Source organism: Anomalospiza imberbis, chromosome 10, assembly GCF_031753505.1.
Source record: "Anomalospiza imberbis isolate Cuckoo-Finch-1a 21T00152 chromosome 10, ASM3175350v1, whole genome shotgun sequence".
Taxonomy (NCBI): domain Eukaryota; kingdom Metazoa; phylum Chordata; class Aves; order Passeriformes; family Viduidae; genus Anomalospiza; species Anomalospiza imberbis.
In genome coordinates this window covers 19,907,954-19,922,086 of record NC_089690.1, presented here as the reverse complement: position 1 = coordinate 19,922,086, position 14,133 = coordinate 19,907,954, and the positions used below count along the sequence as shown (strand labels likewise).

At 45.2% G+C, this 14,133-nt stretch overlaps 1 protein-coding gene across 3 annotated transcripts in view; it reads right to left on the bottom strand.

The window, feature by feature from the left end:
* Nucleotides 1-371: 371 nt before the first annotated feature.
* Nucleotides 372-14,133, bottom strand: part of STAG1 (STAG1 cohesin complex component) — a 168,889-nt gene continuing 155,127 nt past the window's right edge. For all 3 annotated transcript variants that reach the window (XM_068201087.1, XM_068201089.1, XM_068201088.1), the window contains exons 27-34: nt 13,185-13,333; nt 12,017-12,145; nt 8,425-8,630; nt 6,117-6,288; nt 4,977-5,087; nt 4,067-4,181; nt 2,684-2,764; nt 372-2,600 (exon numbers count right to left, since the gene is read on the bottom strand). In XM_068201087.1, the coding sequence (XP_068057188.1) occupies nt 2,577-2,600; nt 2,684-2,764; nt 4,067-4,181; nt 4,977-5,087; nt 6,117-6,288; nt 8,425-8,630; nt 12,017-12,145; nt 13,185-13,333 (987 nt within the window). In that variant the 3' untranslated portion in view covers nt 372-2,576. The remainder of the gene's footprint in view (nt 2,601-2,683; nt 2,765-4,066; nt 4,182-4,976; nt 5,088-6,116; nt 6,289-8,424; nt 8,631-12,016; nt 12,146-13,184; nt 13,334-14,133) is intronic.

Below are 14,133 nucleotides of genomic sequence, written 5' to 3'. Positions count from 1 at the left end.
TTCTTCTCAAACCTTGTGGCATTTCAAGAAATTGTAACTTTCAGCAGTGCAGCTCTTGCATCTGGTGTGGGGCCTCCCCAGATTTACAGGAATCTCACATTCACCACCCCTCTACCCCCCCACCCCACAACCAAACCACACCATGGTGGAGGGGAGAAAGGAGCCCAGAGAGGGTTTCCATCACTCCTGAGGCTGAGTGGGTAAGGGAGTGGGGTACAGGTCTGGTTGTGAAGCCTGGACTACATGAAACTGCCTGTCAGTTTTGCCTTTAATAATTCCTTGAATTTCCTACTACTTAATGCAATGACAAAATGTGATGGTCCAAACAAACACTTAAAAGAAAACTATAGTGAAGAGGGTGCTCATCATACTCATGATTTTGAATAGTTTATTAAATGAAAGGTGAAGCATCAGTTTTAAATTGTACAAAAGGAAAAAAAAAAACCTCATATTGTAAATGTACAATTTACAGAATTACTAGCAAAACCAATCAAGGAGACACTCATAATACAAAAACCTATTGACTGCAAACTGAACTGGAGACCCATTGCAGGTACCATGATAATAAATGTTTGTTATACACTATTCTACAATGTTAAATTAGGAATCAGTTTTCCACACAGAGGACTGTGAAGCACAAGGTTTGTCTGAGACTCTGACTCAAACTGGGCAGCATCTGTTGTGCCACCATGCTCACAGAGTGATCCTGGGACAGGTCCTGCAGCCATTCCTGCCCCCAGGCTGTGGGGGTGCACAGAGGGAGGTAATGGGGTTTATAAAGTTCCAGCTACTTCTTGGGATCCATACATCCCCAAGCCACACTAAGGAATGGCTGGATTACCTGGTCAGACATTTTTGGCAACCGTGTCTGAGAACTGCACGTGTTGTGAGAGCCAAGCTCAGCTGGGTGAGGTGCTGGGCTGGGTGAATTTGGGCTCTTTCCCTGCCCATGCTGGGCACTGAGGGGTTGGGCTGGTGTCCAGTAAGCTTGAAACAGAAAAAAGCTCCGTGATTATTCTGTAGTTGCTAAAACTAAAGCACCTCTGAAACTGCTGTGCTCCAAGTGGGTCAGTCTGCTTTGTATCCCAACTGCTACTGAGTGCAGAAAGATGAAGATTTTGGGGCCAGTTGTTGGAGATCTGGAGCTGTGGAGGGCCAGCACTGCTGGTGCCAGGCCAGGCTGGGTAAGGAGCAGCTACTACGTCGAGTCATAAAATCGAAGCATAATGAAATTCCAAATTATTGAAGACATTGAAAAATATCTTAGTACAATGAATTAGCTGAGAATGTTTTGGGGTTTTTTTTGTAATTTTTTTGATGTTTTTAGCTTTTTTGAAAAATCATATTTTTTTCCAAAGAATTACTCTCAATATGCACAGTTAACACTGAAAATGTAGCTGTAGTCCATTGTAAGCTTAAGAACTTCACCATCTAAGCACAAATTTCTATGCAGCACATACAGTACTTCTAACTGGCAAAATTAATTTACAAAAATAGCGAAAAGGGTATTTACGGCATGGAAAGTAGACTCTGTTTTATGGTACAGTTAAAATTACTTTTAGTATGCTAAAGTGATCCTTTCCCCCACCCTTGAACTATTTTTTTTAAATAGGAAAGTTGCTGTTTATGTACCTTGTGTTGGCAGGCTTGAAGTAGGTAGTAAAAACAGCAAAGTGATTACTTGAGAACCGTTTGTGTGTTTTACTGAGAATACTTTATTTGCTGGTATAAGTTGCTAAAAATGCACAGAGCAAGTACCAATAGAAAATTTACTGGTTTTGTGTCCCCATGTGCTATATAAAATGAATGTTACACAGCATCTGTTGGAAAAGTGGCTTCATGGACATCTCTTACTTTATGTCCCATTATAAATAAAAATAAATCTTCTCAAGAGTATAAAATCTGGGTTTATCATATCAGAATCTGACATTTTTTGGCAGAGATGCACGTCATTAGAATTCTAACCTCTTCTCTGAGAGTGTTCTTCTCCATGCCTATGAGAGGACATAAGCGTACCATAATGTTAATCAAATCCAGTGTGTTCCAAAACACTTTTCCGTAGCCAGAACGACCTGCTTACAGCAGCCTTGCTAATCAGTGGCTGATAGGCATAGGTTTAATAAAAATGGCTAGCTCTGAAAACATAAAAAGGCAAATGTTAAAACTGTTTTAAATTGTACAGCAGAAAAATAAAGTTAAAAAAGTTCTGTTTTCACTCAATGTTGTTTTCAGAAAACATATGTAGAACAGTGTTTATTTTGACAGCTGTCTTAACAATTTAAAACTTCCTCCTCATCCAGAAAAAAAAAAATCCGTATTAGGACAGTCAAGAACAGGGATACAAATGATTTTTTAGGTCAGCCCTTCTGAGGTGACTGGATTGGCCAATATTCCCGTGTGTCATTAAGAAGCTCCTCTTCTCTCCGTCACTACACCAAGGGGTTGACCTCAATCATTTGGTTAAAAATCAAACCGTATCACATCAAAAATGTGGTTTTCATACAAGCTATCACAGTATATAGGCCTCTAGCTCTAAACAATAGAGTTCCAAGTTTGTAAAAGGTCTTCGCCAGACTTCAGAACATGGGCATGCCAAATCCCTGGAAAAGGGGGGAAAAGACAGGGGTTACGTGGGGTGGGACAAGAGCGGAGCTGAAAGCAAGCAGAAGGAGCCAGGCCTTACTGAATCGTCCTCGATGATCGCTGCCGAGTCGAAGAAGTCCGGCCGCAGCTCCGCGCGCTCGCGCCGGTTCCGCGACGGCGGCTGCAACACACGGGAGTTGGAACAGCACGGGGCACAGGGAGCCCTGCCCGCCACAGGGCCACCCGCACCTGCCCCTCACCTTCCCCCAGTGCCACAAAACCTCTGGGGCACAGGTGGGCCCTGACACAGGCCAGCACTCCCTCAGCTCTTTATTACTGAAAGAATGGCATAAAAGCTGATGGGCTCTAATTCTAACTCTCTGCTTGTAGCAAAGGACTTGCCCACAGTTCTTGCTGACTTTAGGATGTTTCTGTATTGGGACAGAAGATGGCACAGAAACTCCCCTCTTAACTGTCTTTATGCTCCAAGTTCGCAGAGAAACGAGCTCTGACATGGTCAAAAATAGATTTACCACCAAAAAGGGTATGGAAGATTTGAGACTTAAACCCTTGGTAGTGTCCTTCCCCATGAGCACAAGAGTAAGTGTGAGCCTCACTGGCTTGATCAATTCCTTCCTTTCCTTGCCTTGGATGTTACTTACTTGGAAATTACATGAGTGCTTGGCAATAACCTCAGAATGCAGCAGCCTTTCCCAAGATACTTAGCCCAAACCTAATATAACCTAGGGCTTGTTGTTTGGATGTGAAAGGAGAAACAGAAAAACAGAAAAACGGCGAGGTGTGTAAAGCAAACTGCTCCTTTATCCCATTTTACAAGGGAGCAGTCATTCCAGAGGGGTGCCCAGGTAAAGTTGTAAGTGCTGCAAGGAACTTCTCCCAGCAGTCAGTGCAGTACTGGAAGGGACTGAGGGAGCCCGTGATGATGGGACCTGTCTGGGAGCAGTTCCTGTTTAAGGAGCTCCCACACACACTCCAGTGCCTGTGCTCCCTCCTGCTGTGCCAGCAGGACCCTGGCTGTGACCTACTGAGACCTTGAGTAAGGATGCCCTGCCCAGCCCACCTCCTCAAAATCAAACTAGCCATGGAAGGGAAAGAGAGGGACCCCTTGGCTGTGCCAGTCCGACACGTGGCTGCAATAAAGAGCCATGTCAGCACAGCCTGTAGCTCATAACTTGGTCCTTGTGGGCTGACAAGTCTGAGGGGTGTGATGGTGCTGCTGCCAGAAGCTGCCCAAGAAGCAATCTTGGGAAGAAGGAACACTAAGCAAAGCTCCCTGTGTGGCTGTGGAACAAAACCACTGGGCTCGAGCTTGCAGCTGGAAGTGCTCACATCATTTCCACTCTAACATTCAGACAACCAGAGGCCAGACTCAAAATTTTGGAGATTTTTGTTTACACTTCTAAAATTCCTTTTAAATTAACTTTCAACTGTTTTAAACTTGCCATTGATAAGATTTACTGACCAGATCAATGACCATTGTGTCCTCAAATTCTTCATTCATGTCCTCTAGCTGGCCTCGTGAGGACATCATTACATCTTCAAAGATGGGCTCAGCGTCATCTTCCATTAGACCTCGTCTGATTAAATAGAGAGAGAGTCATTTCCAGGCAGAAAAACTTCCCAGCCCTGATCTTTGTCATTAAAAAGAATGCTCAAATCCTATCATTTAATGCCTTCACTCAAACCCTGATGCTGAGGGTAAAGCCAACAGGCTCTCTGGAATACCAAACAGGAAAATTACACATAAAGTCCCCTCCCCAAACCCTGGCCCAGGCTAAAGCACGAGTCCCACCGACAGCACTTTGACTGTAATTGAAGTTGTTCCCAAAAAGAACAGGGCAGTAACTCCTCTTGTGTTTGCCTGCCCTTTTAACAAGGAGGAGTGACACTGTTTGCCAGGATCACTGGTAAAGCCCTGTGACCCCAGCAGTGCCTTCAAGCCCAGTTCCAAAGGCTGTAAGGATTCCAGCCCCCATGCTGAACGACTCTGGGATCAGCACAGAGTGTATGTGGTGCCCCAGTGTTCACCCACGTGTGTTCCCTCCATTGCTGCACAGGGGGACACCTTGGAAAAAAGGCTGGAGAGTGCAGACTCAGGAACAGGCTTGTGGGCAGAGCTCGCAGGAAATTACACAGCACACAAATCATGGAACCGCTCTGAAGAATGGGGAACTGCACCCTGTCACTGGGCCTGGTGTCTGACCACAGTCAGAGAATGGCAGTGCCGGGCTGGATCCATCCCAGCACTACAAACTGTCCCTCTGCCTTCAGCAGAAAGGCACAGAAATGACTGGCAACCAGCAGGAAAGGTAACATCCACGGTGGTGTCCTGCACGTGGTTCTGCTGAGGGCAGCAGCCTGTGAGCACTTACACTGCATGCCTTACACCACTTCTGCCTTTCATGTAGTTCATTGCTGTCCTGTCCTTTCGATTGAGATCCTCCAGCTTCTGCTGGCCCAGCCACGAGATCTGCATCTGGGGACTGACACACAGGGAGTAAGTTAGGACCGACAGCAGTAACAATTCTGAGCTGCCTATTGTGGAGCAGTTTCTATCTGCAAGTTCCTTGTCTGGCCATGCTTCAGATTAGGATAATTACATCCCATCCATCATTGTCCACATCTTCTGGATTCCCTTCCACAGTCTGTCTCCCCTCACTGTATGTGCACAAAAAAATCAATTAACTGTTGAAATAAAAGCAGGTATGGAAACAGTGGCATTGCTCCTTCATTAGGGGCAGGCACCTGGAGCGGGAGCACCTCTAAAGTTTGTTACTATTAAATAGTACTTTCTTGTGTCAGATGAGGCAAAATATGAGCAAGAATGGATCCAAATTAGTAACCGACAAAAGTGCCACACAACGTGAAAAACAAATGGTTTTTACATAAATACCCTGACCAACTTACGGGCCAGTACCTCACCCACCTGTAAATACCTTCCAGGCTGCACTGCTGATGCCACCAGCAGCCTGTGCTCACCTGCTGCATGCTGGCAGTACCCACTGACAGAAAATAACCACTGTTTTCCCTCTAAATGGAGGAGATAAAATGGGAGCAGAGGGACAGAAAGAGTATGTATTTTAGGGCAATTACTTCAGATCAGGAATTACTAGCTCAGCAGCTGGAAATTTAGAAAATATCAGTCAGGGTGTCTGGAGAACCTTCACTCTGATATGAGGCAGGGGGAAAGAAAAGACAGTATCTACAGGTCTTGCAAAGAAACAGTTCCACCCAGCCTGGGACACAAGCACTAGGATGATTTGACCAGAACTGCATGGCTATGCTATGAGATAGTTTTAACATAAGGAATTCCTACTATTATTCCATTACAACATATTTTCCTGGCACCTGAAGACAATCCAAGTATTGCTGAGCTGTAGTCAAGGCATTTCCAGGTGGCTTTGCAAATCAGCACTGCATCTCTGGAGCCACAGGCTAACAGTATCACTATAAACCACAAGCAATTCCTTTGCCTGGCTGACTGTACTTGATGCTGAAATTCCAAGACTTACTTGTGTAAAAAATCCTGTTCAGATCCCTGCTCGGACTCGTGCTCCTGGATCTGCTCTCCCATTTGTCTGGTGTTCTCTCTCAGGACAGTGGAGGTGAGCTGAGGTGTCTGCAGTGTCCCTGGAGTATGGATGTTCTCATTCCTGCTCAGCCAGGAGCCTTCCAGGCTCTCATCTAGAGAGAGAACACTGAAATCACTGCTAATCTCTGACCACATGCAGGGCATCATTCAAACAAGTGTGCCCTAAGGGATCGCCTGGATAAATTCTTGGAATTGTAAGATTTTTCAGTTCTAATTTTAGATTCTGTTCTTTTAAGTATTACTACCCTCTATTCCCAGCAGTAACAACAATTTAAAGGGAACAAACACAAACCCCACTGCAAACAAAGTCATACTGCAGCACAGTCTCAACTGCTGGGTATCTTGAACATAAGCAACCAAGGTAATTCCCAATTCCTGAGTTTACGACTGGAGACCGTTAATCTCATGCACCTACAGCAACCAAGATACAGTTAAACACTAAAACAAGGTGAGCACAAACCCCAAAATCTGGTCACTCCAGATCTTTAGAATTGTCAGAACCACTGGAGTGGAGCAGGGAGGGAACACTTGGCAATAAAAATGAGATAAAGATGACTGAAGGTCTAGCTGGGATCCCGTGTTTATGTTGGGAAGGGAGCAAAGCAGAGGGGAGGGAAGAGGGAGGACTGGAGAATGGGTTAGAGCAGGAAGTGCGCAGCCAGAGACAAGTAGAAAAAAATTCAATTGCTGGAGTGAAAGACAGGAGATGACAACAGAGATGGCAAGATCACAGATTTACTAACAGGAAACGTGTGGTGAGAAAAGTAGATTGGGATCTCCATGGATCTGCTCATTCTTCCATTGCCTTTTACTACACTTTAGGCATAAATGTTGTCTAAAAAGCTGCCTATTTATTCTCAAATTTCCCTTTGAATCATTTTTATGTTAGGGAATATTTTTTAAAAAGCTATTGATTTCCTTAAGGCATCATGAAGAAATGTCACAGAGCACGTTTCCTCTCAGAAGCAACAGGGAATGTTCTCCAAGCCAGTCTGTGCTGGATTTAGGTGAGAAAGGAACCAGAGGGGACTGGATGTGGTTCACTGATGCCACAGTAATTTCTGCAGTGACCTTTCTGTTAGATCCTTTAGAGTAGAAATTAAAGAAACAAAAAAACCCCAAAGGAGATCCTCAAATGGAAAGCGCTGGAAATCAGTTCTCCCTTCTATTGATCACTGAAAGAGGGTGACACAAAAGAGAATGAGGTAAGCAAAGTCTAAAAACTTCATCTTAAGCCTGAGATTTTCCTTACTGGGAGGCAAAGATGCTCCTACACCTCCTGGGGTAAAAAAAAACATACCGGTAAAATACAGTAGAATAGAATGAAAATGGCAACAAGAGGAAAGAAGAAAACCTCAGTAGCTGAATTCTGTGAAAATCTCGGCATCTTGAAAGAAGAAAAACAGTGCCTGAAGAAAGGAGCCAGTATTTTATGTACCTACACTTGAGGCTGTGAGAAGGTGCAGGGACTGCTCACCATGAGCTGCAGTGGAGAATGGATCTGGCTGTATGGGCAAACTTTTGAGGAGTATTTTGGGAAATTGCTGTATATTCAGGCAAATGGGCACTAGATTCCTTACTGAGGAGATACTGTCATAGATACTGACTGTGGAAAAACCCTTGAAGTTTAAGATCCCATTCACATCTACTGTATTGTGGAACAGCAAATTAGTATTCACAAAAGTCCACACTACAGCGCACAGATTGACCAAGAACTGATGCAGCCTTGTAAGAAATTTGCTATCACAGCCAGATTCCTGACGAACACATCTGAGGTCCCAGAAAGAGTAAATGCAGACAACACTAGATATCAGTACTATTTTAAACAAAAATTGTGTCTTTTTAGTGTTCCCAATGGCCTTGCAACAACTGAGATCTGTTTTCAGAATTTCTGCCTGGAATCTGCTCCAAATCCCTGAGAGTTAACAACTCCCCAGAGGGAATCACAGGCAGAAATCCAGCAGTCCAGGAGTGAGAAAGAGCAGGTAACTCCACAAGCACCTCTTCCAGCAGCAGTAACAACTTTTAACAGTTCTGATTGCCAATCTTGGTCAAGACAAACAAGAACCGGGGCTGTATTTCCCCTAAAGACAGGCCCTGGCCTGACAGAGCAGCAGAACAGATGCCTTGGTTCTGCCACATCCAGAACGCATCACGTATTTCTGCATGAACTGGTAAAGTCCCCTCTCCTGAGTGTCCAGAATGCAAAGCCCTGTGCCCTCACTAACCTTCCACTCTCTTTTTGTGGAGGGGGGGTCGGCCCTTCTTGTTCCTCACGGAGGAGGCCTTGCTGCTGCTGCTGCCGCTGTTCACGGACATCCTGTCGTCCTCGCCGCCCGTCACCAGCGAGTTCCGGTACGAGATCAGCGGCAGCCAAACGTCCTCTCTTCTCTCCATCATCTGCTCTGTCAGGAACTTCTCCAAGTAGGTGTGCCTGGAAAGGAAAGACAGGGGGTACAGAGGTGCAGCAATCTCCCCACAGACACCCGGATATGGCCGCTGTATCAGCAGCCAGGCTGCATCAGAGCCACTGCTGCAAGGATGCAGGACATCCTTTGGCATCCTGGAACAAGAGAAATGGGTTAGTCAAATGCAGGCATTTATTTTCCCATAAAAAATTTGAACACCTGGTCCACTGCCATGAGAAGTCCAGTGCACACGTGTTAACTGAAAGGAAGAACCAACAACTCTCTCCTGGTCTGGAGGGCATAGGAACTGTTTTCCTTTTCCACTGATTATTTAATTATGGAATTAGAAGTAATCTCTAAAATGAATGTGCAAATCTACATAATGTCATTCTAATGAGTTGCAGGCTGCAGAGCCAAACATTCAGAAGTTTGATAAGAGAACTCGGGTACTTCAGCATCACTTCCCGCCCCCCTCAGTCACCATTTCCTTTAATACCACCTTGCCAGGTTGCCAGCAGTGGGAGTCAACTCCACACATACCACATGGAAAGGCAGGGGTTTCCTTTGTTAACTCACGGCAGCTCGGAGTTGTTACACAGCCCAACTCCAGAACAGGCCCAGGAGCCACACTGCTCATGTGAGGGTGACAATCACATCAGGTTTTTGATTCAGTGAACGGTGTAAATTTGTTCAAAAACCAGCAGGTTCCTGTCTACTCTTTTATTAAATACTATTAATGTTTCCTCCTTTCCTTTTTCATGCATATATTAACTCCCAAACCTGGCAGCAATGGGAACAACTTCATGTATTCTCTATTTTATGATACCCAACCATGCCACTTGAGTGCTTCATGGCTTTAGAAGAGTCTTGGAATGTAAGAAGTTTTTCTGCCTCCAGTTTGTATTTAGAGAACCAGATTGTATGTTTATGGCCAAACTGTGAAAGAGGAAAATGACACAACTTGGGAGTTCTTTACTGCCTGGATGCCAATCTTGATGCCAAATCTTCTGCTCAGCATTTTGGGGGAGCTTCCCACTCCCAGTGTGGCAGTTCCTATCAACTCTAAATTTCCAGAAGAACACCATGTTGAGGCTCTATGTCACCTGACACGCACTAGTCAGTGTCCCGTCTAAGCCAACTGTGTCTTTGAGAGACACAAATGGAAATAAGCACCTCCAAGGACAATCTCCTCTATTCTGTCCTACACTAGTTCCTCAGGACTTCCCTGCCTGTATCTGCCTTAATGGGTTTGTAACACAGTGTTAGAACAAATTCTTTTTCTCCAGCTGTATGAGTCTGGCACCTTACATGAACAGTTTTATGTGAAATCCATAGATTTTAATAAATCCATAAATGGCTATCACCAGTTCTGAAGGTTACTCATAAAATCAATAGCCAGATTAACAGGCTAGGAAGACTAAATAGTATCAGTGTTGCTGCTTCACTCCCAAACTGGAAGCTTCTCCCTTTTCTAGCCCCAGAGGAAAAAGCCAGCAGCCCAGCAGAAGGAAGCAGAAGCCCTGTGGAACAGCAGCGTGTGCTGGATCCTGTCAGTAAGGGTGTTCTGGAGCAATGCCCTGACTCCTGCAGGCTCTTGGGTGGATGATTTGGGGGTTGAGGCAGGGAAGCCAAACTGGAGAACCTGGGCAGCCACATGTTCCTGAGACTGTGAGGACTCCAGAGCACTTCTAGCTGCAGACAAGAGTCCATTGCTGAGTTTGGGGAGAGCCTCTGGGCAGGGAGAGAGGGAAGTGATCCTGAACATGGGACTTCTCCAGCAGATGGTGGTCATGGACCTTCCTGCACACAGGCAGCCCCTGTGGCAGGGGAGAGATCCCTATGGACTGGAGGAGCTACAGAAAAGGGCCAGTGCAGCATCCCACTCCTGGCCTGTCAGTGGAGCTCTCTGGGCAGGAGTGGAGCCACCCCCACAGATCCTTACAGATCAGCAAGTTGTGCTGACCCTTCTCATGGTCACCACAGCCCATGGGATCTGGGGCAGGGCTGAACTCATCCCAACAGCAGTCTGGCACAGATCAGATAAATCAGGCCCTAAAGGACCAATTTCTTCTCAGGATCATTGGATTCAGCTGAGGTCCATAGCTCAGGTATAGATATTCCACCCCAGCAATCCTTATACCCCAGCAGGAGCAGCCACTGGTTGTGTATGTGGGCAGGGGAACCTTTGAGAAAGAATTTCAATGGCAACATGGAAGGTGAAGGAACAAAATGTCCCCAAGAACTGAATTTCACTCAAAGGCTCAGGTTAACAGAAGCTGTCAGGGACAGCATGACATAACTTTAAATGTCAGACACCGGAAACGTGTGGAAGGGATGACTCTGCTGAAAGGCTAAACTTCACTAAACTCACAGGAAACAGGCCAGTGGCACTTAGACCACCATGCAGGAGAATCTTCAGCTAAGAAGACAAGCCATAAAATCCTGTTATACTTAAGTCCTGTCCAGAAGAAGAGGATAGAGACTGAGAAGATTCCAGGATATAACAATGAAGAGCAGATGCACAAATGGAGTGCCAAGACAGCCTTAACTGGATCATCCTTTTCCCTATCTCCTTTAACTATTTGTCCTACAGTGTTTGCTGAATTGAGAAATTACTGATACAGTGAAAAAGTGAAATTGGTTCAAGTGTGTACACATGAAAAATGACACAAAGTTAACCAAGCCACATTTCTTACTGCGCACATAAAGCTGTAATGTCCACAGCTGTTAACCCTAACAGAAAAGTCCTTTTAAAGAAATGTCTTCACAGAAAAACATCTGTCAAACCTTCACAGCAAGGTCTGACAGAAAGAGTCAGTTGAGGTCATTCCAGTTGATCTTTTGACTAACACTCAGTGAGGTCACAGAATTGACTGGAAAGACACCTATAATCCTAAATCAGCAGATCGGGCAACTGCACTTCTGAACTGGTCATAAAGTTATTCAGTGAATTTAGTTCCACCTGGGCACATAGTGCTTGGCTGACGTTTGACTGGAGTCCTCTTCCAATATATTAAAAGAAAGAAGAAATACAGGCTTACAATTTATGTAAATATACAACAGAAACAGGTGCTACTGCAGTGGTGACAGCCTGTAAATTCCCTGCACGGCTAATGTTTAATTTCTTTTCTTCTAGCCTAAAAAAGGACTTCTAATTTTCAATACCCTGTGAGAAATTTTAAACAACATTGTTTTGGGGAGGTCTCAAACTCACCTCAGTAGTGGGTCTGATTTTTCTTTTCCCATTTATTTTTATTACTTTAAAACACAAAAGGATGAGTAAGTATGTATGTGAAATGTCTCAGGGACTTTCTGCAGCCCCGGTTAGATTGTAGAAACCTCAAAGGAGAGAGCTGAAACCCACATTGTAGGGATTAAGAGAGCCCAGGGAAGAAAACAGAGCGTTACTTACACAGTCTTTTTGTCCTGTCTCAGGAGCTTGGAAGAAAATTCACTAAGCACTTCCAGGAAAGCAAGGTTAGGAGGTGGATAGTCTTGTCCTTTCTGATTCTGGTATTTGAAGGCAAATTCTATGCCATCTCTACAGTACAGAAATATTAACACGTTCAGACATTTGCAACAAAAACAAACCCAACCCCCCCCCTCCAAAAAAAACCCCAAGCCCAAAAAAGCAAACAAAAAAACCCAACCCACAAACCAGACAAGCTGCCCCAAATCTGAGCTGTGATGAAACTGTTTGTACCCTCAGATACCATGCCAGTGTAATTCCCCTTACTAGCCAACAGCAGCTTTTGGCCAAAGGGGAATGCAGAGTTCCCTGTGGATTTGTGAGGCTCCCCTCAGAGGAGCACACGGCCAGTCCCTGGAAGAGGGCACTTGCCCCGTGTGGGAACTGGGCAGGTGCAGCCCAGGGCAGGAGCTCCTTGAATGTGTCAGACCAAACAGGAGCCAACCTCTGCAGCCAGAGCAGAGAACTGAGTCCCCAGAGCAGGGACACACTCATTTCTGCTTTGTCACCTGTGACTAAAGAGAACACTGTCCCTTCCCTCGCCCAGCAAGGCACGAGTGTCCCGACTCCTGCCTGGCTGTGGACAGTGTCTGGTGCATCCTGACCAAGCCATGCTGATTTTCATCTCAAGCACTGAGTCTCTGAGACACCAAATCTTAGCAATATAACTTTTTTATGGCATGGCAAAGTCATAATTTAAATTTAGCAGAACCTTTCCATGCTTTTCTACGCAGCAGTTGCATAAAATATGTCAGTCCACTTTTAAAGATTTCCAAAATATTTTCAGAGTATCTTTTCATAACAGCCATAACAGCCCTTAGTTCCTCCAGAATCCACAGTGGTGTGGAACAAAGAACCATCCTCAGTTGTTAGACACAACCCACCTGAGATAAACAAACATAACCATGCCAATAAAAAAAAAAAAAAAAAAAGTTAGCAGCTAGTTTGTTTCCTTTCTACCTACATACATGTAGACCCCTCCACTTAAAGTAGAAAAAAATATATAATTATTACATGACCTGTTGAGATTATGTATCCTGAGAAAGGGCATGCTGAACAAGAGTTTTAATCTGAAGTAGTGTAAAAATCTAGTTTATTTACCACCACTTACTTGTGTAGTGTGGCCACAGCCTCTCTTGTCTTGATCTGATCCAAGCCAAAAGTGAGGGCAAACCGCCGGGCCAGCTCCTTAATGCCGCTTACGTGGGCAGATGTCCTGTCCAGGTTGGGACCTTGCTCCTGAACAAGCTCATTGAACAGCTGCAGAGACAGTTCAGAAGTTGACATCTGTGAGCTGGGAAACACTTTCATCGAGAAAGACGTGGGTTCTAAACCTGCTCCACCTGAGAATGGCCTCTGCAGTGACTGAGACATACCGCAGTCCCTGTCACCTGCCAGAATTGCTTCTGTCCCTCTGCTGTTTGCCAGCTGTCCCCCAGCTTGTACTTGCGTGGAGCTATTTTGGTGGGATTCTGCACCCATCCTCCCTGAATTCCATCTATCATTCTCCCAACTTATCAAGAAGGTCCTGCATTCTCATGCTGTTCTCTTAAGCCCCTCCACCACCCATCAGATCAGGTGGTGCCTTGAATTTGGGGATCAAAACTGCAGCTCCTCCACTGTAGCCTCAGGGCCTGTTTGCCCAGCACTGCTGCCTCCAAGGCCCTCCCAGCACAGTATTGAAGTGCTTGATGCTTTTCCAGCCAGTTCCACTTCTCCTGGCACTGCCACTTACACCCCATCTCTTTCACTGGTTTCTGAGGGTATCCTGGCAGACAGTGCCAGTGAGGATATTAAATCAGGCTCCATTACAGCCACTGTTTCTCTCATCTCCAAAAGCTCTGTTACCATGTAACTAATGACAACGGCTTAATCGGACAGGATTCCTTCTTGACAAATCCACACTGGCTGCCACCTATCACTGAGGCATTTGCAAAGAGTTCCTCTCATTTTTCATGGAATTTTGTCAGCTTGACTGATCTGTGGCACCTGCTTCCTCCTCGCCAAGTTTTACAGACATGGGCTGCTTTGACACTCCCCATTCTTCTGGAAGAACATCT